Raw genomic sequence first — 26,017 nt, 5'->3', positions numbered from 1 at the left:
GTGTGTGTGTGTGTGTGTGTGTGTGTGTGTGTGTGTGTGTGTGTGTGAGAGACAGCATGTGACAAAGAGTCACCAGATGCATCTCACCCCATTCCATTCTGACCTGTGGACAAAGTCACTGATCCTTTTCCTTATCTATAAGCGGGTGTAATACTTGCTGTCCCATCTCCCTCCTGAGGTTATCATGAGCAGGAAGACGAGATGATCAATGGCCTTTGAAAAAGTTTAAAATTTCAAACAAATGTAAGCTATTACTTGTTTTGTTTATTACGAGTCACTTATGCCCAGACTCAAACTCCTATCAATGCCTCTAGAACAGGGGTTCTTAACTGGAGTCTAAACTTTTTAAAAATATATTTTATATTTTATATTTTATTTAAAAACATATTTTGATAATTGTATTTTAATATAACTGGTTTCCTTGGAAATCCTATATTTTTTAATGCATTTAAAAACTTTCTGAGAAGAGACCCATAGGCTTTATCAGAATGCCAAAGGGGTAGATGACACAAAAGTGGTTACAAACCCCTTCCCCAGAAGAATATGCTCAGTCAGAGCTAAAGACGTAGACAGGGAAATGGGATGTACCAGACAGCAGCAAGCCCCTTGTGAACCCTGCCTGGGCTCCAGCAGTGTGTCAGCAGCTTGAACTACATTTAAGTCCCAGCCTGGTCATTTAATAATCTATGTGATCCTAGGTAAATCTCTTAACCTCTAGATGCCTCAGTTTCCTCATCTGTAAAAGGAAGAAGGTAAGTTCCTTAAGAGTAGGCTGTTTTGTTTTAAACCTTTCTGTCTTCTAGGGAGAACACAGCGCCTACCTGTTACACAGCGAGCCCTTAAGAAGTGCTCTTTGAATCTAAGAAATGACAAATGAGAAGAATGCAGAGAAGCAGCTAAGAATACTTAGAGGGACTGATGCAGAGGCAGTAGAGTCAAGAAAACAATATACATGATGACTAGAAAAATATACCTTTTTTGGGGGGGGCTAGGCAGTGTTATGCATCTGAGGCCACATTTGAACTCAGGTCCTCCTGACTCCAGGGCCTGTGCTCTATCTACTGCGCCACCTAGCTGCCCCTATAAGAATATACATGAACAAAACAAAATGAGCCCAATGTGTAATATGGAATCATGACCAAGTTTGGCGTCAGAGAAGAGTTGAGAAAATGACCTTCCTCCCTCTCTCTCTCTCTCTGTCTCTCTCTCTTTTTTTTTTTTTGCAGCATCTGCAGACTGGTAGTATAAAATATTGCATATGCTGTCAGACATGGTTGATAGGATAGTTTGTTTTGAAGAACTGCTTCTCTCCCACCCCTTCCTTCCTTCCTTTCTTTCTGTTGTTGTTTAGTCCTTTCAGTCATGTTCGACTCTTCATTTGAGGTTCTCCTGGCAGAGATACTGGAGTGGTTTGCCATTTCCTTTTCCAGTTCATTCTACAGATGAGAAAACTGAGGCAAACAGGGTTAAGTGACTTGCCCAGGGTCACCCAGTTAGTAAGTGTCTGAGGTCACATTTGAACTCAGGAAAATGAGTCTTCCTGATTTCAGCCCTGGCACTCAATCCACTGCACCACTTAGCTTCCTCTCTATTTCTTTGTTAAAAAGGATGACTTACTGGATTGGGGAGGAAGTGAGATATGTTCAGAAATAAAGATGATACAAAAACACATTATTGTTTGTTTTTTGTATAAGAGGAGGTTAGACTAGATGACCTCTAAGGTGCCTTTGACATCTAAATCTGTGTAGCTATGATCCTGTTCCAGAACTGTAACGGGGGAAAGGACCTGGGTGAGTTAAAACCACATTACGAAGTAACAATAAGTCCTTTTTCTTCCTTCTCTTAAACTCATTAACCCAATCACATGGGAAAGAAGAAAAGGAAAAAACACCTGATTTTTTTTTTTTCCTTTTCACTGTTTGGCCTTCCTCTAAGCTTTCAGCTCTCCAGAGGGATCTCAGAAAAATCTGGGGCTGGGGTTTTGTGGTGTGGAATCAGGGTCCCAGTACAATTTACTTTGTTGTGTTTCTACAGGGTTTGACATTACTGCAAAGGCTTATGGGTAGGCTAGAAGTTTCTACCCATGAAAAACTTTTCTTCCTAATGAGAAACTTTGCTTCCTACAGGTAGACTAGTTGAAAACATATATTCAACTTGCTATAATCAATTTTCATTAATATTTTACCTTTCTCAGAATATTACAACCTTTCCTCCTTCCAACTTGGCCACTGTAACGCAATGATTCTCCCATTACTATAGACCCTCATCAGTCTCCTTACTTTGTATACCCCCTTCCTCCCAGCTAACTTTGTACCTCTCTCATTGGATTTTTCTGCATTCTCTAAAGATTATACGTTGTTTAGCTACACTCAGATAAAAAGCAAGGTTATGACACATGTTTATGTCCATGGCCCAATTCTTTCTTTGTACAAGAAATTACAATGCCTGGATTAAACTGAAGTCATAGTCCTCTGGGTTAATTTTTCAACAGTTGGTATTTCTATATGAAATCTCTTTTTTCTTTAAGTACCTGAACCAGAAGAATGAAGGGGAATTCACTTAGAAGGCTTTTTTTCCTTAAATTTCACTACCAAATTTAAGATGTAGGAGCAACAGCTATTAACTGGGTATTCAAAGCAATCTGAGCAAAGCTGGTCCCAGCTTTGTTACTAATTCACTGTGTGATCCTGAGCAAGTCACCTACATTCTTTCCCAACCTGGGACTTGCTCAAAGTACCTTTGTAAATCCAGAGTCACTTCTCTGCCATGATGAGGCATCAGCATATATACCTGTCTCCTCCACCCTAACTTTTTAAATAAAAACACAAACTCTTAAGTTATTTACAATCATTTAAAATATATTTGTTCATTAGAGAAGCAATCATGGTGTAGTAGGTACAGGACTGCGGCTGCTACATACTGGCTACGGGAGCTTAGACAAGTCATTTAACATCCAAGTGCGACAGACAGAAAATTGAAGAGCCGTTATTGATCTACATCAGTAGAGGGAATTTCCTTAACAGGAGTCCCCTTAACTGATCCATTTGAAAAAAAAAAAGTGCACATTAATAAAACAACTAAAATGTTGTAGTATCTCCCTATTTAAAAAGCTGTATTGATATCTTTTGTTTATAGTTCATGTTCCTTTCTGAATATATCCCTTCTCCATCCAGCTAACTTTCTCTCCAAACAAAGGTTTTTTTAAAAAATAAACAACAAATAACAACAGTTCAACAAAACTAACTGACACATTGATTGTGTCTGACAGCAAATGCAATATTCAATACCCATAGTTCCCCAACTCCCCAACAAAAGGGGCAAGTGACATGTATTTTCTCTTCTCTGAAGCCAAATTTGATCATCAGAATTATACTGACCTACTTTTCTGATCTCTTATCTTTGCATATTTTTGTTGTTGTTGCTGCAGATACTGTTATTATCATTAATGTTTTTACATAATTGTAGTCAGTTTTACATTCTTATTCTGTTTTCTTTACTCTAGATCCTTTCATATGCAACCTATACTTATCATTCCTTATGGTACAATCCTCCACTATACTCATATACCACATTTCTGTGGCCATTCATTCTCCAGTCATTGAACCTACAAATCATTTTCAGTTTGGGGTTTTGAGGGAGGTTTAGGCTATCATGGATAAAACCACTAAAATCTTTTCCACAGATTGGCCTTTGTCCCCCATTTGCAATAACATCCTTAAGTGATCACTGGGCCAAACGGCACACAGTACTTATTGTATATGACTACTGCTTTTCAAAAATGCTGTGCCAATTCACAGCTCTAACAACAATGTATCAGTGGGCTAGTTTCTCCATAGCCCTGCCAATACTGAATTTTATAGTTTTTTATTATCTTTACCAATTCAATGGTCTAAGGTTTATTTCTCTGAGTTGTTTTAACTAGCATTTCTCTTTATTATTAATTTCAATATTTTTTCCAGGTGGTTAATAAAAATTTGTTTCTTCTTTGTGGAACTGCCCATTCATATCCTTTGACTACTTATTCATTGGGGAATCATTGTTACTCTTAAAAATCTGTACCAGTTCTTTACAGGTTTTAAATACCAGATTTTTCACAGAAATATTTATGGCCGAGATTGCTCCCCAATCTGTTTCTTTCCTTTTTATTATGAATGAACTGTTCTTTTGTTACTTTCACATGATAAAGTATGTCTGACCTAGGCTCAATATGGCTCAGCCATTTACTCATAAGGCAATTGATTCATCCTAGCCTCAATTTCCTCCTTTGTAAAATGAAGGGGTTGATCACTATAATCCCTATAATGTTTCTTCCAGCCCTAAATCTATGAACCTCTTAAATGTACTTATTCCTTATCTATCCTCCCCCCAAAAAATTCTATATTATCTTCTGCTATAAAAATATGTTCAGCTGGAGATCAGAATTATCACACTGAATCAGACTCATCATCACCTAGATCAGTAGTCAGGTCTCTGATGGAAAGTACCATAATCTGGTGGCAAGAATGTTATATATGTCTTTTTTTTTTTTTCAGAGGTAGAGGTCTATGAGTATGGAACATTGCATATTCTTTTTTTTTTTTTTTTTTTTGGTGAGGCAATTGGGGTTAAGTGATTTGCCCAGAGTCACACAGCTAGTAAGTGTCAAGTGTCTGAGGCCGCATTTGAACTCAGGTCCTCCTGACTCCATGGCTGGAGCTCTATCCACTGCACCAACTAGCTGCCCCTTGCACAGCCTTTTAGACACAGTTGCGTTGGTTTTGAAGAATTGCCTTTTTCCTTTTCCTTTTTCTTTTTTATCCTTTATAACAAGGGACAACTTATGGTATGGGGAGGGGAAAAGGATAAATTTTTAAATTAAGATGATATAAAAACATATAAGTATTCATCAAAAAATCAAAATTTGTTTTTTGGATTGGACTTTTTCTAAAAAGAAATAATGCGGGGCAGCTAGGTGGCACAGTAGATAAAGCTCTGGCCTTGGAGTCAGAAGAACCTGAGTTCAAACCTGGCCTCAGACACATGAAACTTACTGGCTGTGTGACCCTGGGCAAGTCACTTAACCTCAATTGCCTCACAGAAAAAAAAAAGGAAATAATGCTGGGACACAAAAGAGGTTATGAATTCATATCTTGGTTCTAACACTATCTGTATGACCTTAAGTAATTTTACCTCTCTCAGACTGTTTTTCCACCTGTTAAAGGGGGATAATAATACTCATTTTACCTACCTAATAGGGTTATTTTGTTTTGTTTTGGTGAGAAAAAGCACTCAGTCAACCTTAAAACTTCCTATTGTGTGGTCTTAGTGCTATTAAAACTTAAAACTGTACTGCAGCTTTTGAGATATACTGTACAAATGTGAGACATTATCAGGGGAAGAAGAAAGGGAATAAATATTTATTAAGCACTTACTATGTGTCAAGACCACACTAAGCACTTCATAAATATTATCTCATCTGATTTTCACAACCACCCTGAGAGATGGGAGCTATTATTTTTCCCATTTTGTAGTTAAGGACACAGAGGCAGTCAGCAATTAAATAACTCACCCAACATCACACTGCTAGTAAGTGTCTGAGGTCAGATTTGAACTCAGGAAGATGAGTTTTCCTGACTCCAGGCCCGGCGTCCTATCCATTGTACCACCTAGCTGCCCTGCAGTTAAAGGACCTGGATTCAAATCTTGCCTCCAATGTTTCCTGGCAGTTTGATCTCAGACAAGTCATCAAAACTCCCTGGGCCTCAGTTTCCTCATATGTAAAATGAAGGGGTTGGACTAGATGGTCTTAGAGGTCCCTTCCAGATCTCGATCTATGATGCCAGGTTATTAGGAGTCTTTCTTTTTTTTTTTTTAAAGGGGCCATCCTACCCCTTATCTGGGATTGCATTTCGGTTTTATTCCAAGCAGCCAGAATCAGCTGTCCTCTGGGATACAAAGCGGCCTCACACAGTGGACAGAGCGCTAGGTTTGAAACCCGGAAGAGCCGGGTTCACCTCAGACGCTCACTAGCTGCACGGCTCCGGACAAGTCGCTTAACCCGTGTGTGCCTCCGCTTCCGCTTCTGTGGAACGGAGACAATGATGGTGCCCGCCTCCCAGAGCTGTGGTGAGCAGCCCACGCTGCTGCATACATACATATGAAGCACTTTACCAATCCATAAGGGATACATAAATAGGAGTCACTAGCATTATTAACATTACTGCTGCTTTTCTTGCAGTAAAAAGGAGGGAAGGAAAGATTGGGCCTCTGACAGGCATTACAAAGCACCTGTTCTGTGCTATGCAAATACAAATGAAACAGTCCAGGCCCTCCAGAAGCTTACGTAAGTTTACATTCTACAGGAGGAAACAACACGTACACATATAAATGTGCAAAAATAAAGGAGAACATGGAATAGGACTGATTTCATTGATTAAAGGGAACTCCCAGAGGAGGAAAATCCCTCTCCCAATGCAGATCAGCGCCTTCTCTGTAACTGGGTACCTGAGAGGTGCCTAGAAAGCAATGAGGTTAAGTGGCTTGCAGTAGGCGATGGGACGTAGGCCAATGTTTTCCTGGCTCTAAGGCCAGCTATCTAACAGGTCCTATTGCCTCTCTTATAAAATAAATACAAGGTCACTTTTGGGGGTCACAAAGAGTCGGACACAAATGAGAAACAACTGATTAAAATTTAGGGGTAGGGCAGCTAGACAGCACAGTGGGTAGAGGGGCCAGGCACGGAGTTAGGAAGACCCAAGTTCAAATTCAGCCTCAGACACTGACTAGCTGTGTGGAACTGGTTGAGTCACTTAATCTTGTTTGCCTCAATTTCCTCATCTGTCAAATAAGCTGAAGAAGGAACCTCTCCAGTATCTTTGCCAAGAAAACTCCAAATGGGGTCATGACTGAAAATGTCTGAATAACAACAATTTTGGAGACAGAAAGTCACCTAGACAGGGAACAGGGAAAGCTTAATGTAGGATGTGGCTTTTGAGATAAATTTTGAAGGAAATTAGGAATTCTAAGAAACAGAGATATCTTTTTCTATATCTGTGCCCTGTCTCCTTAATTAAACTATAAGATCTATTAAGGTAAGGAACAATAACTTATCCTTTGTTTTTCCCCCACAGCTCCTGGCCCTGGCCCAGGCCCAGGACCTAGACAAAACAAGATGTCTCAATTGTTTTGAATGAAAGCTCACTCAGCCCCTGTGATAGAAGGGAGGAGGGAGAAGGAGGGAATGCTCTCTAGCTCAAAGGACAAGGACACGGGGTTGGAAGGGACGCAGGAGGTTGCCCCAGAAAAGACAAGGGTGAGATCCCAGGGCAGCGTTCTCCACACCCCACCCCCCACATTCCAGTCTTATAGAGAGCTCAGCCTAAAGTCTGAATCTCAACAACCTTCCACACAGGTGCTGGAAGGGCTGATCTCCAGGCTGTCATGCTCTTCTGGGCAGACAGTGGAAACAGAGCAGGGATAGTTCTCTCCCAAGTGGCCACTCACTTTCCCTGGGGCCAAGTCAGCTCCCAGTGGATGGAAGAAGCCCACCCCAACAGACATCAGGCCCCACCTCCTAACTGGGCCCAACTGTTTAATTTTACTGAATAAATCACCTGCAAAGTTGCCACATTGTCAGTGGAAATGGCTGATTAGACTGGAAAATAAGTCTCCAAGAGGCATAATAAAGGCTCCCATTGTACCTTTGTGTTTATTTTGCAATAGGAAACCAGGACACAGGGACTGGGTCAGCTCATCACAATGGCACCTGGGCTGATGAAAGCAGACTCAGGGCATGCCTGAGGCTCCCGCACCCTGGGGCAGCCTGCTTACAGGCTTTTCTCTTTGCCTTAAGCTATTACCTGGCTCAATGTAGGATGAGAAGGGTTTGGGGTTTGTTTGTTGGGGTTTTTTAGATCAACTCAAAACACATTAATCTGTCAGCTCTAAAAGGAAAGAGGGTGGGAGTTCATCCATAGTGGACCAAATCAGATTAATTCAAGGTCGTTAATTCCAGCTCATTATTGGACAATTGGTAGAAGCAGCTGAAAGGAAAGCAGACCTCCAGCTGTTCATGGAATCCCATAAGTCAAGGTTAAGTCTCTGAAACCTTGCCATTCTACTACAGGGCAGAGGAAACAGCCCCAGACTGGTTGAGAAGGGAGGCTAGTTATCAATGAAACCTGTTGGAGAGACATACATTTGCACGTGGCTCCTCTGTGGCACACATCTGACCTGCCTTAGAGGAACCTTGTAAATAAAAATCCAGCATTTCCACCCCACATGTGTATACTAGTCCACATGCACTGTACAACTGACTGCCCCCTATCAGTGAATAACAATAATAACAATAATACTAGCTCAAATTCCTATAAACCCTTTAAGGCTGGCAAAGCCAACTTTACATACAATATCTCCTTTGGCACAAACATAGGAACATAGATTTTAGAGCTTGGAAGGGGCTTTAGAAGTCATCCAGCCCTGTCATTTTACAAAGGAGGAAACTGAGTTCCAGAAAAGTTAAGTGACCTTTTCCAAGGTCACACAGGCAGTAAATAGCTGAGCCAGGATTCACACTTTGGCCCAAAGGATTCCAAGTCAAGCTCAATCTCCACTGTACCATGCTGCATGAATGGCAAAGGGTAATCCTCTACTCACATGATGTCATTTGGGACCTTGCCTAACAGGATTGTGGAGCAATGGAAAGAACGTGAGCTTGGTACCAAGCCTTTACCTATGTGCTCTTGGGGAAATCACTTCTGGTCTCTCTGCGCCTTAGTTTCCTCATCTGTAAAACAAGGGGGTAGGGCTAGCCAACCTCTAATGTCCCCTTCTGGCTCTAAGCCTAAAGGACCACTCATCCCTAGGTCTCACACACACACACACACACACACACACACACTCTCTCTCTCTCTCTCCCTCCACTAGCTTCTCCAGAGACTTAACCAGTATCCTTTCATGAAGAAATGAGCTGATATCCAAAAAAGAGATGAGGGAGGGAGAAAGAAGCAGTCGCTTGAGTGGGAAGGGGCACTGGCTGAGCACTCCTAAAAGAGCCCTCCCTTATGTATCAGCATCATCAAGGCTGTGTTTCTACCGGCAAGGGAGATGGGCCCATATGCCAAGAAGATGCCCTATTCACTCCCTTACTGGCTGGGTCATCCACTCACCACCAGCAACGTAACCAGGATGGGGAGAAACAAAAGAATAGTACTCTAATTTGCCCCTTCTCGTTCTCACTTTTATTTCTTGCCCTCCTCAATCTTTTTCAAAAATCTTGGAATCATAAAATGTTAGAAATGAAAGAGATTTAGGCTACGATCTGGCAAATCTCCCCATTTTTATAAATGAGAAAACTAAGGTCCAGAGAAACAAAGGAATGTACATCGAAGCAACACAACTGGGAACAAGGACCCAGCTCCTATGACTTTCTAATCTGGTGTTTCCTTAGTTGCCTCTTCCCTTTTTCAGAAGCTGCTCCCTTTCTTCTAAAGATACTGTCCCCTGATTATCTCTCTTGCTTCAAGTCAGTAACATCTTCTATGGACCAGGCTCAGTATCACCGAATCCCAACACTAATGCCCCTTTCTACAAAGCAACCAGTTTTTCCTACTTTAGCTTCCAGCACGTAACTTACAAAGCATTTTACCATAGGTGATATATAGGATATTTACTATCAGGATGGATAAAGTCTCCATAGCAAGCAGGAGCCCAGAGACATCAATATTGATTTTTAGTTTTATCTCCTACATCCAGCCATCCACCAGGACACCAGAACCCTTCGGCCCAGACACCTTGCTATCTGACCTGCTGAAGCCCCTTTTTTCCCACCAGGAGCAGAGACTCTTCAGACTGGACCTCTAAAGATCAGTTCTCCATTCCTACCCCCTGAGCCAGGGAGACTTAATCTCAGCTGGGTCACTTCTGGATTGGAAAAACCTGAAATCAAGGTTTATTCAGGGTTCCAGTGACTGCTCAGGGCTCTGGGATTCCAACTGTCCTTCCCACAATGGTTAGGAAATACTGGTCTCACTCCTGCCAAAATTCAGTGGAGAGAATTCCATGGTACCATATGGCCCTTTCCCTTATGATACTGGGAAAAGAGACAGCATCCTTCAGAGCACAGATGTCCTTCGTTCCTCATGACAAGAGTCCTGAGCTCCTAGGCATGTCATAGGATTCAGAGATGAAAAGGATCTTCAATTATCATCTAGCCTAAGTCTTCTTCCATTTTACCTACAGATGAGGATGCTGAAGACCAGAGATTAAATGTCACACCCAATGTCACACAAGTAGCAAGTTAGCAACATGTGGGCCTGAGATCCTGCAAACCTGGTCACTCTGGTTGTGAATTCTGGCCTTTAAACTTGACTCATGATAATCCTTGTGCCTGATGTGCCTTCTCCAACCCACCATACCTGCCTACCTATACAAATTCTACCCCATCCATAAAGACCCAGTTAAAATGAGGCAGCTAGGTATTGGAGTGATTAAGAGATTGGGACTGAATTCAGATCTGGCCTCAAATACTTACCTGGGCAAGTCACCTAACTTCTGTCTGCCTCAGTTTCCTCAATTGTATAATGGGGATAATAATAGCATCTACTTCCCAGCGTTCTTGTGAGGATAAGATGAGGTAATATTTGTAAAGTGCTTAGTCTCTGTAAAGCGCCTGGTACGTGGTAGGTGATTAATAAATGCTTATTTCCTCCTAGAATGCCTCCAAGCCTAGTTGTCAGATGATAATTAGTAAATGAGGTAGGCAGTTGGATACAGTAATAAGTTCTCTGGCCCTAGAAGTAGAGGACATGTTCAAATTCTACCTCTGAAGCTCACTCCTGTGTGAGTAAAATCACTTCACCTTTCTTGGCTTCTTTTTCCTCATCTATAAAATACGGAGGTTATACTAGTTGATGACTAATTACCTTTCCAGATCTAATTCTATAGTCCTAGGAATGGGACAGAAGGGGAAGGGGAGAGAAGAAGAGGCAGATGAATCGAGTAGAAGGAGCCTGGGCCTGGGTCCCCATCCTTGCTCCCACATTGACTTGAAGCTGTTTCACCCCTGAAGATCTCAGCTTCCTCATCTGTAAAATGGGGGCGCTTGCTTAGCCCTACAGGAATAGGAATACTCTGAGGACCAAACAAGAGAAAAGATGATAAGACTGCTTTTAGGATGTTTTCTGATGATGCTTTCAGACATTTCCCTCAAGCCTTGCCTGTTAATCCCAGGTCACAACGACCTCTCATCTCAGAGGTCCTAGAACTATCACAGTCAGAACTGAACAATGGGGGACTTGATTACACAGTGCCATGTATTGATCTGCAGTTGTTTCAAGTGTCCTTTGAAAAGAGAGGACACACTGCTCAAGAGCAAACACCAAACTCATTCCATTTTTTCCCCTCCCAGACAGAGGCTCAGAAAATAAACTGGACCCATAATTTCATTTCAACTCATTCTACCAATGCAAATATACAACTGCTCTGTACCTGAGAATTTGAGAGAAGGGTTATTTTTGTCTTTTTTTTTCTTAAGAGAAAGGGTTCTTAACCTGAGGTCCACAATCTTTTATTTTATGCATTTAATAACATTACTCTGAGACAAAGTCCATTGGCTTCATTCAATCATTCAGTTCAACCAAAGGGTTCCATGACACACACAAAAGTTTAAAAAATAACATGTCTTAGAGAGTTGTTTGGAAAACTGAGGAGGTCATGGGGCCAGTATGTGGCAGAGGCAAGCCTTAAACCCTAAGCCTTCCTACCACCAAGGTCAGCTCTCTTACCATATAACACCCTGCCTCTTACCTGTCATATCAGCTCACTCAAACTGAAAAAATGTCAAAGGTTCATCAGTTCAAACACCAACACACATTCCAGCTCTCCTCCTCCCTCCAGAACCTTTTCCACACTACCAAGGAATATTCCTCATCGACAAGGGCAGGCACACTAGTACAAAGGCTTTCATGTAAACTCTGAGCTACCTACCATGGGCAGAACCTCTTCAGTTCCTTTCTCCAACTGGGTCATTAACGCCTGTGGGGCACATTGGCATTCATGGAGTCAACTTACCTGCACCAAGGACTGAGTGATCTTCCACCATCTTAGTTACATAGGTATCGGGGTCCACACAGAAGTCACTGGAACCCTAGAGTGAGGGGAAGGAAGGTAATGAAGATGCTATAGATTACCACCAAAAATAAAGCAGGGGCCTTGGAAGTAAGGGTTCCCACATCCCAGGCCCGGATTTTACTTAGCTGTCCCTGGGAGGAAAGCAATCTGCTACATGAATTCACAATGTTACATACATAAATGTGCTTGCCTCTCTCAGGGATTTGTGAAGGGGCCACCCTAAGCAATGACTCATAAGTGGTGGAATTTCAGACCCTGTAACAGAAAGCTGGAGAGATCTGAGGGTAGGGAGACTATTTCCAAGACTTTCCACCAGACTGTAGCATTATAGCTAGCCTCAGAGTAGATATTAGGGGAAAGGAAGGTGACTTTAGCATCAGAGTCACTTACCACAGAGACTGCCAGCTCGAGCCCCAGGGATCCCCAGCTGATGACCAAGGCTAGCACACCCAGCAAACACACTCTAAAGGGAAAGATGAGGACATGACACATCAAGAGGGTCCCACACCCCCTTGACCCACTGACAGCTATAGTTTCCCACCCAACTACATCAATTGGAATGACTTCCCAAATGTGGGGAAAAGCAGGAAATAAAAATCTTGACTCCTGGCAGTGACTGGGGTAATAGGAAATGGGAGCTTTACTTATTAGAGGCTTGGATCGCTAGGGAATTTGCCTTCACTAAGAATTCTCACATAGTAAGATCTGGTCATAGGCAGAACCAGCACCTGGTTCAGAGAAGCTAGCTTTTCCTCTGTGCTCAGTCCTACTCCCCAATTGCCACCACTAAACCTAGCTTAAGTAACCTTCTGCTCCCCAGTGGCATGGGGATAGGGAAGGCATTCCCTGGTTTATCCCAGCCAATGCTGCAGTTTCCAATTGTCCACAGCTGGGCCAGGCTCCAGCCTAGACTCTATGGCCTAGAGGAATTGGGGACAGCCAGAATTCTGCTTCCATTCCCTTTCTAAAAAGTTACCCTCAAAAGGCTGTCTGTGACCTCATTTCCCATTGTTGGGAGCAGCTGTAGTTTGCAGGAGACATACCCTTTTCAAACCCCAAGGCAAAATCTTAGCTTTTGCCAAAACAGCTGCACAAAACTCTGCTTGCTTAAGAAGCTCTTGGTGGCTACCAGAGTGATTCACTGTTCTTAGAGGCATTCGGCCAAAAAGGAAATGCTGCTGACTACGGGACAGCAGATACGTGGCATAGGAAAAAGAGACAGCCACAGTGCCAAAATGATGAGTGCCTCTTCAGACTGGGCTAAGAGACCTCCATAATATTTCATTTACTTTCCCTAGGGTAAATGCCAGTTTTAAAATGAGGTGGGAATGGGAGGAGGTGGTGTGAACAAAAGCATAAGCCATTACTTCTGCAGCCATCTTTCAAGCTTTCTCCTTTCTGCAGGTCACAAGCTACTTATGACACACTAAGGTTCCCCGGGGGCATAGTATTCAAAACTTCCAGCCCTAGTTCATAGGTACCAATCAGGAAATAGAAAAGAAGGGAAAACTGGAACAAGGATTTTCAATTACACTCATTTCAAACATTAAGGGCCTATAGTGTCTTTCAAGGCACTGTGCTAGGGGCTACAAAGACAAAAAATAAGCATTCTATATTTTAAAGAAAAAAAATCACCGCCCTCAAGGAGCTTACATTCCACTGAAGGAAAATCTAGTAGAAAGAGCCTGGGGGTGGATTCTTGTTCCTCCTATGGCAAGACAGGGAGGTCATTTAACCTCAACATGGCATAGGGCATAGAGCCAGTCTTAGAGCTAGGAAGACCTGAATTCAAATCCCTTCTCTAACAGATATTGACTGTGTGACCCTGGCAAGTCACTTAACCTCAGGGTGCCTCAGGCAACTCTCAAAGACAATAAATTACAAAGAAGATGCCAATTAATACTAGTAGAAGGAGTTCCTCACCCAGGAATGAGTTCCAGTGAAATCCCAGGCCTAGTCCCTAACCCTATTCTTCCTAAGAATATCGTGAGGATCCAATACATTAAGATACGTGAAAAGTGCTTTATAAACAAGTATTTCAAGCAGATGGTATTGATCTCTTTAGTTAAAAAACAAAACAAACAAAGAAAAAACCCTGGCCTCTCCAATTATACTTCAGCCAGGGAGGAACTTAAAACCTAAACCTCCAATTCTATTATATCTAGTGCAGTATAGTCTCCCATGCAAGACACCTTTCTGTCCTTTCCAATAAAAAGCAGCTCAGCACCGTGGGCTCATAGCCGTGCTGAGATCTGAACCTGTGGGCCAGGAAGAGTTCACAGCACAGTGGGGACCCACAACCTGGCTTGGTCTGTTTCCTTTTCTGTAAAATAAGGTGGTTACTTCTTTATAGAGACGGGAGACGACAGGTGTGAAACAATACCTTTGCTATAGGACATGGTTGAGCCCTGCTAGTTGGTTTTGTTGACTTGACTTACTCTCCTTCTCTCCCCCCCCCCCGCCCTTTTCTTAAAACATTTCTGTTCAAAGGGAGGGTCTGATGGGTTGTGGGGCAGGAGTATATTCAGAAATGAAGGGGAGGTAGAAAAACAAAAAAGTATCAATAAAAATATTTTTTAAAAAAACAGGAAGTGGTAGTTACAACTGTTGATCCCTAAGGTTTCTTCTTGTTTTGACATTTATGGTCCTAGACTGACAGATCTTTCTTCCCAGTATAACTGGAGTGACTCAGATTCCCCAGTCTCCACTAAAGAACCAAAGGGAATTGGTTGGATTTTAACTTGCTAATATATAGGGATTACAAAGATAACCACTTATATTGAAATACAGTTATAAAAATATTTTTAAAAACAAGTTCACAGACTCCAGGTTAGGGAACCCCTGCCCTTAGGGAAACATCTTTTCCAAATATAAAACTCAACTGAGTCCCCAGAGAATGTCTTTATTAGAATTTGTTTTCTATAATCTCTCTGAGCGGAAGACTCTCATAAGATGCTGGGTATCTGGTAGTTGGGCCCTTTAGTAGATGGTATCATCCTGGGGCCTGATGAAAATTAATTGGCTGGTGAGGTCAAAGCAGTCCACAGTTTTCTCTCCACCCACCAGCAGACACCTTCCCACCCCCACTCTGCCGAGCTTCATCTCAGGCTCCCCAGGACATACCCTACTAGGATGGCCTTGGAGTTCCGGATGAGTCCAAAGAGCACGAGCAAACAGATCAAGACATCAAAAAGGAGGAGGCCCAGGTACCCCAGCCACCTGAGGACAAGGAAGCAGACAGGTACAGACTTTCTGAGAACACAAGCATTGCTGAGAGAGAGGCTACCAACAGCATGTATTAGCCAAGACAAATATGCCAACTTCAAAAGTGACTGACCGCGTTTCTTCCCAGTTTTTCTGTCTCAACATGGGACACTCCCACTCCATTCCAAAACTAGAACTTCCCTTCCCACCGCTTCCTCTCTTTCCTTTTTCCAACTCCTATTCTTTCCTTTTTCCAACTCCTATTCTTTCCAGATCCTATTTCCAGTAATAGGAGAAAAAGGTGGCAACTTTAATTTTATAATAAAGTTTCAGAAACCTAGCACGTTACCCTTTCAAGAGGGTATTTTCATTTTAAAAGAGGATATCAACAGTTTTCTTCATCGTAAGGTATGACTTAATTGGAGGTTAATTGGAGGTTCTTAACCTTTTTTTGTGATATAGACCCTTTTGGTAGTCTGATGAAGCCTACAGATCCTTTCTCAGATTAATGTTTTTAAATACATAAAACAAAACACATAGGATTACAAAGGAAACCAAGTATACTGGGAAAAAATGTAATTTTTTTTTCCCATCCAAATTCACAGATCCCCTGAAATCTATCTACAGACCCCTAAGGAGTCCTTGGACTGAGGGTCTAAATAGCAAATTTCCATGCAGAGAAAGGAACAGAAGGAAGATCAAAAGTAGGCCAGCTTTGAAAGCTATAGGTTTGAACTTTTTGTTGTTGTTGTTGTTGAGTTGTTTCAGTCCTGTCCAACACTTCATGACCCCATTTTGGGGTTGTCTCGGCAAAGTTTGCCATTTCCTTTTCAGATCATTTTATAGATGAGGAGTTGAGGCAAACAGGGTTAAATGGCTTGCCCAGGTTCACACAGCTAGGAAGTGTCTGAGGCCAGATTTGAACTCATGAATACAAGTCTTTTTGATTCTAAGCCCAGTTCTCTATCTACTACACCACCTAGCTGCTCTTGAACTTCTTATGTACTTAATAAAAAAAAAATGTACACAACAGAGATCTGAAGTCTTATGTACAATCCTCTTTTTCTGTTCTACTACGCATCTGGAAGGCAGCTAGGTGGTGCAGAATATAGAGCGTCAGGCCTGGAGTCAGGAAGGCGCATCTTTCTGTGTTTAAATCTGGCCTCAGACATTTACTAGCTGTGTGACCTTGGGCAAGTCACTTAACCCTGTTTGCCTCAGTTGCTCATCTATAAAATGAGCTGAAGAAGTAAATGGCAAACCACTCTAGTATCTTTGCAAGAAAATCCCAAATGCACTCATGAACAGTCACACACGACTGAAAAACTACTGAACAACAACAGTGTATATCAAAATGCCCGTTCTATTTGGTCCTTGCTAAATTCAAAATAATTTTTTTTTAAAAAAATGAATTTTGGGCTTCAGTGAGAGAGATCTTTATAAGCAGATACTTTGCCAAGTACCCCTCACATCACACTAGGCTTACTCCTCTGATCTCTGAAAGCAAAACATTTTGAATCTTCAAGTCATTAGAACACAAGGGAAGTCTGAAGTGGCCTGATCTTCCCAGGGCTTAGGCTTCATCCTGGTGCTCAACACTTTCAGCAGAGAAATAATTTCCATCAGAGGACAGAGAACCAGGCGGAAATAGAGGCTGGCTGTTCCAACCAAGCTAGAGGTTCCCTAGGACTGAGCTCATCCTATAAGGTTGTCATGCCCAGCATGGACAAGAAGAGTGTGGAGCTTAAGAGACAAAATCAGACTGGGTATGTATAGGTAAGCAGTGCTCAGAACCGAGAGCTGAAGAAAATGAAAGAAATGAGACCTCTTCTCTGACTCTATCCTCCCTCGTTCCCAAAGATCCTAATCCCCTTCCAAAGCAGCGACCCCATTCCCATGCTCACACTGAGGCTGCTGGGGTCAATGCCCATCCTGCCCCCTCTCTCCCTGGTCCCACTGCTTTCAACCCTCTCCTGACTCTCGCTTCTACCCATCCAGAAATCATTCCTAGCCCCCACTCAATAAACCAAGGACAAGAAAGGACATCAGTGTTACTGGTGCCCAAAGCCAGTTTGGCAGAGGAAAACAGATCTCAGAGGGAAGCCGCTCTAACTTCCCAGCCCATATGAGCCAGAGTTGAAGAGAAAGCTATTCTTACCTATACCAATCATACAGATCAACCTGCACGGCCAGATCCTCCAGGGATACCGCGTTGTTCTTCCAAAAGGGGATTTCTGTGGTCTGCCGAAGCAAGTCATACAGAAGCCCCTGGAGTTTCTGGACGATGTGCAGATAATCGGTATGTTTTGTGTAGAGCTTCTCCAGGGTCTGAAGGCTGGTCTCCACCGTCTGGTTGAGGGCCACTGTAGTGTCTGTCACCTGAAGAGGAGAAATTGGGGCAAAGAGATCAGGGAGAGAGAGGACAGGACAGATGATGAGTTCTGGGTGGGCAGTCGAGTGGGGGAAGGGATAGAGCAGATCCTGTGAGGCAGGTTTTAGAAATTTAGTATGTTACCTCTCCAAGGGGGTATTTTTATTTAGAAAGAAGATACCAATAGTTTTGGTATTGATTGAAGAAGTCAATTTGAGAAACTGGGAAATTGTTATCTTTTACTCTATGAAGGAACAGGACTGGAGTGAGGCAACTAGGTAGAGCAGTGGATAAAGTGCTGGACTTGGAGTCAAGAAGATCTGAGTTCAAATCTAGCCTCAGGTGCTAGATGGGTAACCCTGAACAAGTCACTTTAGGAGATTTTTTTTCTTTTTCCTGTTTTTTTTTTTTTTAATTAAGGCAGTTGGGGTTAAGTGACTTGCCCAGGATCACACAGCTAGTAAGTATCAAGCGTTTGGTCTGAGGCTGGATTTGAACTAAGGTCCTCTTGACTTCAGGGCCAGTGCTCTGTCCACTGCACCACTTAGCTGCCCCACTTTATGAGATTTACAAGATGACCTGAGTTCAAATCTGGCCTCAGATACTTACAAGCTGGGTGACCTTGGACAGGTATGCCTTATCTGTAAAATAGAGCTAATAATAGCACCTATTTCCTGGGATTGTTGTGAAGAGAAAATGATATAATATTTGAAGTGCTTTGCAAACCTTAAACTGCTATGTAAATGCTAGCTATTATTAGCTATTGGTGGAAAGAACACCGGATTTTGTGCCTTTGGGTAAATCACTTCTCCCTAAGACATAGCTTCCTCACATAAGGGGGTTACTTTAGTTAATCTTGAAGTCATAGGATGAGAGAGATGAAGGGGATCTCAGAGGCCATTGAGTACAACCCTCTCCCCTATTTTAAAGGCAGAGAAATTGAGGCTGAGGAAAGTAAAGTGAATTGCCCAAGGTCACAAATACAGTAAGAATCAGAGGAGGGATTTGAACCCAGATTAAGTAAGATCATATAAGAAAGGAACCTCAAAAACCATTTTAATCCAATCCCTCATTTCGTAGGTGATAGTAGCTGAAGCTCAGGACAGCTAGGTGGCGCAGTGGACAGAGCATAGGGTTTGGAATCAGCAAGAGCTGAGTTCAAATCCAACCTCAGACACTTACTAGTAGTGTGAACCTGGGCAAGTCACTTAACCCTGTTTGCCTCAGTATCCTCATCTGTAAAATGAGCTGAAGAAGGAAATGGGAATATCTTTGCCAAGAAAACCCTAAACGGGGTCACAAAGAGTCGGACACAACTGAAAACAACTGAACAACAGCTGAAGCTCAGGGAGAGTGACCTGCTCAAAGTCACAGATGTGGTAATCATCAGAGACAGGACTTGAACTCATGTTCGAAGGAAGCCATCTAATCCAACCCCCTCATTTTACAGATAAGGAAACTGAGGCTTAGGTTAAGTGAATTGCCCAAGGTCATACAAGTAGCATATATAAGAAGCTGGATTTGAACTCAGCTCCTTTTACTCTAGGGCCGGTGTTCTTTTCTGTCCAACTTGAACATTCTTCCATTCAGAGGTCCCTGGGAGAAGAGGGGAGTGATCACTTGCCTCATCTAGAGGTCAGTAACAGCTCAGAGGTAAAAATGGAAGCCCTCCACCCCCAGCCCGATTCAGGAACTCCAGATATGCTGATAGGGACACAAGGAGAGGTGAACAGCAAGATCTGCTATTCAGATAATGTTAAATATGTCACTTGAACAAAGCAACTCGTTAAAGAGTCTCCTCTGCCCATTGAAAAGGCAAAGTTCTGGTCATGTCACTTTTCTCAGGAGTGTTAACCAGAAGCTGTTGCTTTACACACACCCACCTTATTCACACCCCTCCTCTTCTCTCTCTGACATCCACACAAAACCCACCTTTCCCTCTCACATAGACAACTGCCACCTCTCTTATATACACACATATCCCTCCCCTTTCCCCCCCATATATGCAAATCTACCTCTGCCTCTCCCACTCTGCCTTTTTCTCCCTTCATAGACCATAGGATCACGGACCTGGAGCTAGAAAATACCTCTGAGGTAATTTAGTTCAATTCTCTTATTTTACAGTGAGGAAACTGACACTTGTAGGGGTTAAGTGATTTGCCCAAAGTCATACAGGTAGGAAGAATCAAAGATGGGATTTGAACCTAGACCTTCAAGTTTAGAGTCAATCTTTTTTCCATTATACTTTCCATTATATTATTCTTTCCATATAATAATTATATTACCATATATTATACAACTATATAATATGCAATGCATTAATATAACATAGTCTATAATGTTATATTTTATTATTTCCATTATAATTATACTATTATTATATAATAATTTCCACTTCTCTCCATTACACACACACACACACATACACACACACACTACAAAACCCTTTTTCCCCCCACACAAAACCAAATCTCCCCCTACTCTTACCCATACATACTCTAAACCTCACTTCTCTGCATGCCCCTAATACATCCCACCCATTCCCACACACGCACCCCCCCCACACACAAACACTCACACACTGCCAGTGAAACATATCCTTTGGCTGGCAAATTGCAGCACTCAGCATGAGGTTTCTTGGGAATAGGAAGAAAGAATACAGCAAACTTTCTCTCACAAAGGCCTTGGCAACCCTCATTCTGAAGGCCAGAGTGGAGGAGGATGAGCTGAACAGCCTTAAAAAGATGGTGTCTTCTCTTGGCTCTCCCCATCAACCCTAGAGCCAGTTCCCAGGCCCATTCTTCCCTCAACTTACCCGATCCTGGACTCCAGCCACAGTGCGGTTTGCGTGGCGAAGTGAATATGTGACCCGATGAATGCCATCGCTGGTCTCTCCATTGCCATAGAATCCCACTGCGATGCCAGCGCTAACGAGAAGGGTGAGGAGCTGGTTAGGAAAATGCTCGTTTACCCAAGAACTGACAAGTGCGTTCTCTCACGATCTCCCCCCCACCCCCACCCCCCCGCCAGAATAGCTTCCCAGGACGTAAGCTGAAAATACAGTTGAGAACACAGAGGAAACCAAGGTAACACTCCCTACCCTTCCAGAGAGACCCAATGACTTCAGCTTCAGGTAACAGGAACCACAAGTACCCAGAAGAGAAGGGAAGTAAATCACTCAAATGACAAATATTTATTGATGGCCTACTATGTGCCTGTCCAGGGTGGTGGAAAGTTTATAAAACACAGAGGAAATTAAGTGACAATTTGTAGAGCATTTTAAAAGTCTACAAAATGCATTACATAGTCAGTCAACAAGCTTTTATTACATGCTTCCTATGTGCAGACACTGTGGAAGAGCTGGGAATACAAAGGCATAAATGGTTCCTGCCTCTAAGAAGCTTAGATTCTAAGGGGAGAGAAAACATATCAATATCTCATTTAATTCTCACAACAATCAAACAATCAACAAGCATTAAGTGCTACAATGCAGTCAGATTATCCCCATTTTAGAGAAATGGAGAAACTAAGGTTCAAAAAGAGGTTAAATGATTTGACTCTTAATCCCCTGAGTCTGATCCTCTGAATTGCAAGTGTTTCTTCCCTCCCATTACCTTATATTTATTTTGTCAATATTTTGTATACCCTTATATATTGTCTATTCCAATGAGTTAGCTCCTTAAGGGCAGGGACAGAAGCTAGCAATAGGAACATGAGATCTTAGATTTAGGGGTAGAAGAGAAACCACTGAATCCAACCCCTTCATTATATAGATGAGGAAACTGAGGCAAACAGAGGTTAACTGATTTGTCCAGTGTCTGAGGCAGGATTCAAACTAGGGTCTTCCTGACTCAAGGGAGAAAGCTCTTATCCATTAAGACACTTAGCTGTAGGTAGTCAATAAATTCTGAATGATTGCTCAGATCACACAGTTCCTAAGTGGCAGAAGAAGGATTGGAACCCAGACTTTTTCTGACTCCAAGTTCAATTCTCTTTCAATTAAATCATGCCTCTGATGGTAGGGTCCTGTGTTCTCCAGGAATTTATTATCTAAGTAGAGAAATTGGAGAGACATACAAGATGATTGAAGGATTAGAGGAGTAGTGCCATAGAAATTGGAGGGAGGGGTGGAGCTAGGCCTAGATAGAGATAGACTAGGGGTTGAAATCAGAAGAGATTCTATCAAAGATGTGGGACCTGAAAGTTGGGTTGAATTTAAACTGACCCACAGCAGAGGAAGAATGCTATAGTATGAAGACAGCATTGTACTCAATGTCAATCCAGCTCATTTTAGACAGAAGGAAACTGAGGCAAATGGGGTTAAGTGACTTGCCCAGGGTCACACAGCTAGTTAAGTATCTGATTTGAACTCAGGAAGATAAGTCCAGACTCCAGGCCCAGCACTCTATCTATTGCACCACCTAGCCCACCCCTAGAGCTGTCTAAAGATTATTGAGTCCAACCCTCTTATTTTAGAAGTGAGGAAACTGAGGCCCAAGGAGATTAAACAGCTTGTCATACAGGTACTAACCATCAAGAAGTAACATTCGAACTCAGGGGATCTGACTGTACAGACAGTGCTCTTCCCATTGTACTACCCACAACAAAATCTCTCTACCAGATTCTCCTCACACAGATCCAATGTGCCCTCTAAGGGAATGAGAATGAAGCCATGAAATCAAGAGACAGATTCTACTTTGGGTTTAAAGTCTGCCCCCGCCCCCCTCCCACATTTCCAGTCTTCTTATACCTTTCCTAGTTCTACATACTCTTCGATCCAGCGCTCTCCTAATTCTGGGCATCTTAACTGGCTCTCCCAGATACCTGGAATGCTCTCCCTCTTCACCTCCACCTACCAGCTTCCTTCAACTCCCAACTAAAATCCCATAGTCAATAGCAGAGCTTCTTAAACTTTTTTCCTTTTTGTCTGAGAAATTTTTACACAACCTCACGTGTACAGGTATGTAAAATAGGTATAAAAATCAAGCATTTACTGATAATAAATCATAAAGAAATTTATTTTAAAATAATTCTTTGATATACATGTAATTTTACCATTTATTAAAGATGAAAGCAAATTTGCATACGAATGAAATGGATGTGCTTGTTCGTTTTTACATGAAGAATCAAATCTTTGTGGAATTTTTTTCATTAATTTATTTTGATTTATCAACAATCACTTCCATAAGCTTTTGAGTTTAAAATTTTTCTCCCCCTCCCTCCCCAAGATGGCGTGCAATCTGATATAGGCTATACATATACATTCCTAGTAAACATTTTCACATTAGTGATGTTGTAAGGAAGAATTAGAACCAATAGGAAGAATCGCAAGAAAGAGAAAACAAAACAAAATAGAAGGAAAAAAGCAGCAAATAGTATGCTTCGAGATGCATTCAAACTCCATAGTTCTTTCTCTGGAGACGTCTTAGATCTTTGCATTGTTGAGAAGGACTAAGTCTATCAACATTAGTCATCACACAACATGGCTGTTACTGTATACAATGTTCTCATTTCACTCAGCATCAATCCATGCAAGTCCTTCCAGGTTTTTCTGAAGTCCGCCTGCTCATCGTTTCTTATAGCACAATAGTGTTCCATTACATTCATACACCACAACTTGTTCAACCATTCTCCAATTGATGGGCATACTCTCAATTTCCAATTCTTCACGTGGAATATTTGATACTGCAGGATGTAGAGCATCTTCAACATTTTTCAGAGTTGACTGATATTTTGATTTTATAATCGTCAATGCTGAGAATGCCACTTCATATAAATACATAGTACAGAATGGCAGAAGTATGTTCTAATCCCAAGCCAAAATTCATTTAACGATTTTTTAGGAAACTCAAATTTTAAACCTCTGTCTCTTGATAACATGGCAAATTCTTCTTGAATTTTTAAAGGCAGATGACTGATGTTTCAATTGAGTATGGTTTATGAACCCAACTTAGATTTTTAGAATCAAAATTCGAAGGGAAATGTTTCTGAAATTGTTTCCAGGCACTTCAGATGATCAATTATAACTCTTACAATTGAATCTCTGCAACGGTTATTTTCAATTACAAAATCATCTGAGGCTGTAAATGTTTCTAAAGAACTATTTCTACCTTATTCTTCCATATGCTAACTTTTTTAGTAAAACTTTCAATTTTATCTTTTAACATAAATATGCTATAATTTTTTCCTTGAAAAACCACTGAGTTTTTTGAAAAATCTGACAAATAACACAGTTTTGAAAGTCATAAGTCATTATGAAAAAAAAATTAACAAAATCAGATTTCTGCTCAATCAAAAATATAACTTCATCTTTCAGTTTCCATAATCTTTTTAAACTTCACCCTCTTGAGAGTCACATTACCTCTGCATGCAGTAATAAATTTTTGTAATTGAAGTTCATGTCTTTCCAAAGTTTTGAAAACAAACGACTGTTCAGGGCACGGCTTTTAATGAAGTTCATGATTATGATAGTATCGTGAAGCCCAACCTCTAACAACTCTGGTGATATTTTTTTGGCTACAAATGCCTCCTGATGGATCATGCAGTGAGTAAAAGTACTATGTTCATTGCTACCAGCTTCACCTTTGCTACAAATCCAACATTCTTGTCCATCATTGCTCTAGCACCACCTGTACAAACTCCAATGCAATTTTTCCACTGTAAATCTTCATTTGTGAAAAATTCATTGACTTTAAAATATATATCTTCCCCTTTTGGGTGCCTTTCCAAAGGGCAACAAAACAACAGTTCTTCACATATGCTTCCTTCTTAAACATAACTTACGTAGAGTAACAACTGTACCATGTTAGAAATATCGGTTGTTTCATCTAACTGAATTGAAAACCTTGGGTGCCCTTAAGCCTGGTAATAAGTTGCTGAAATTGGTCATTACTCATTTCAGAAATTCTTTTGGGAACAGAATCATTTGATAAAGGAATTTTATGAATTACATCCCCATACCTTTTTCCCATGAACTATTTCTGACATTTTAATAGCAGCAGGTAACATGAGATCTTCTCCTATTGTGTAGGGCTTTTTAGTTTTTGCAATTAAATAAGTTTCATAAAACGCAAGTAAATACTTTTCATTGACAGTAACAAATTCTTCAAACATTGTTTTTCTTTATTTGAAAATTTTAGAAGTTGTTCAAAATATTCCTTTGGTTTATTGCAATATGATGCTTGCTTGGTACTAAGATGTCATTTTAGTTTGGCTGGTTTCATGCTCTCTGAAGGCAAAACTTCATTACAAGTTAAGTAAAGAGGTTTTTCCATACCATCATCATAATTAGAAGTAAATCCATGTTGCAAAAATGATTCAACATAGTTTTTTTTCTTATCAATTTAGGTGTACTACAACCTGGTAGCGAAGACTCTGCCAAATCATCATCAGTATTTTTACCTCTTTGGTCTAAATTTAGCCACTTATCCATAACCAAAAAATATTTTTGTCCTAAGATATAAATAAATATTGCTAATAATTTCTCAAATAAATACGAGCTTTAGTTTATGATATTACATTTGTTTGTGCTTAATTTAAAAAACTGATGGTCACACTTCCATACACATACAGCGGTGATGATGGAGAAATATTATAAAAGGGCTTTTGTCTTTACTTGCTGCAATTAAACACTTATGTTTCTGTAAAAGAAGGAGATAACAGCAATTTTTAAAATCAAACATTCTAACACAATACAACCCAAAGATATACTTATCTGATACTTACATGCTGAGGAATGATGGTAAGAAAATATTAAAAATCTTTATTTTCCATAATTAAACTACTATGTTTCCGTAAGAGCAAAAAACTTTGTATGTACAGTAAAAACACTGCAATTCATAACACACAATAGTCTCAAATCTGAGCCGAGGTGTTTCTGGCAGCATTTGTTGGCATTGCGTGGCATGTGATGACGTGCTCAGTGCAAAGTATGCATGTTGTGTGTTCAGAACCAAGGCTGCAGTGAAGTTGTGCTATGCAACACGTGTAAGCACTGCCAGAAGCACCTCGAATACATTACACGTTTGATTTGGAATTAATTTTTGGTCGTTGCGCATTCAGAAACCTTTTACTGTTGCCAAATTTTTCTTGACCCCCACATTCAGTTACTTGACCCCATATGGGGTAGTGACCCACAGTTTAAGAAGCACCATTCTATAAGAAGCTTTTCCCCACCCTGCTTAATTCTAGTGCCTTCCCATTGTTGATTACTTCCTATATATTTTGTATATAGTTTGTTTCAACATAGTAGTCTCTCCCATTAGATTGTAAGCCCCTTGAGGGTAAGAATTGTCTTTTGTTTTCCTTGTGTCCCTGGTGTTTAGCATAGTGCCC

At 41.2% G+C, this 26,017-nt stretch overlaps 1 protein-coding gene across 1 annotated transcript in view; it reads right to left on the bottom strand.

Annotated features, from left to right (window-relative positions):
* TTYH3 (tweety family member 3) overlaps positions 1 to 26,017 on the bottom strand; it is a 185,932-nt gene that overhangs the window by 39,359 nt on the left and 120,556 nt on the right. The window contains exons 3-7 of the mRNA XM_027874545.1: positions 20,499 to 20,610; positions 17,471 to 17,691; positions 15,232 to 15,327; positions 12,499 to 12,571; positions 12,049 to 12,124 (exon numbers count right to left, since the gene is read on the bottom strand). Of these exons, the coding sequence (XP_027730346.1) occupies positions 12,049 to 12,124; positions 12,499 to 12,571; positions 15,232 to 15,327; positions 17,471 to 17,691; positions 20,499 to 20,610 (578 nt within the window). The remainder of the gene's footprint in view (positions 1 to 12,048; positions 12,125 to 12,498; positions 12,572 to 15,231; positions 15,328 to 17,470; positions 17,692 to 20,498; positions 20,611 to 26,017) is intronic.

Source organism: Vombatus ursinus, unplaced genomic scaffold (assembly GCF_900497805.2).
Source record: "Vombatus ursinus unplaced genomic scaffold, bare-nosed wombat genome assembly UNPS02014807.1, whole genome shotgun sequence".
Lineage (NCBI taxonomy): Eukaryota > Metazoa > Chordata > Mammalia > Diprotodontia > Vombatidae > Vombatus > Vombatus ursinus.
The sequence above is the reverse complement of the archived record's forward strand: the minus strand, read 5'-3'. Positions and strand labels throughout refer to the sequence as shown.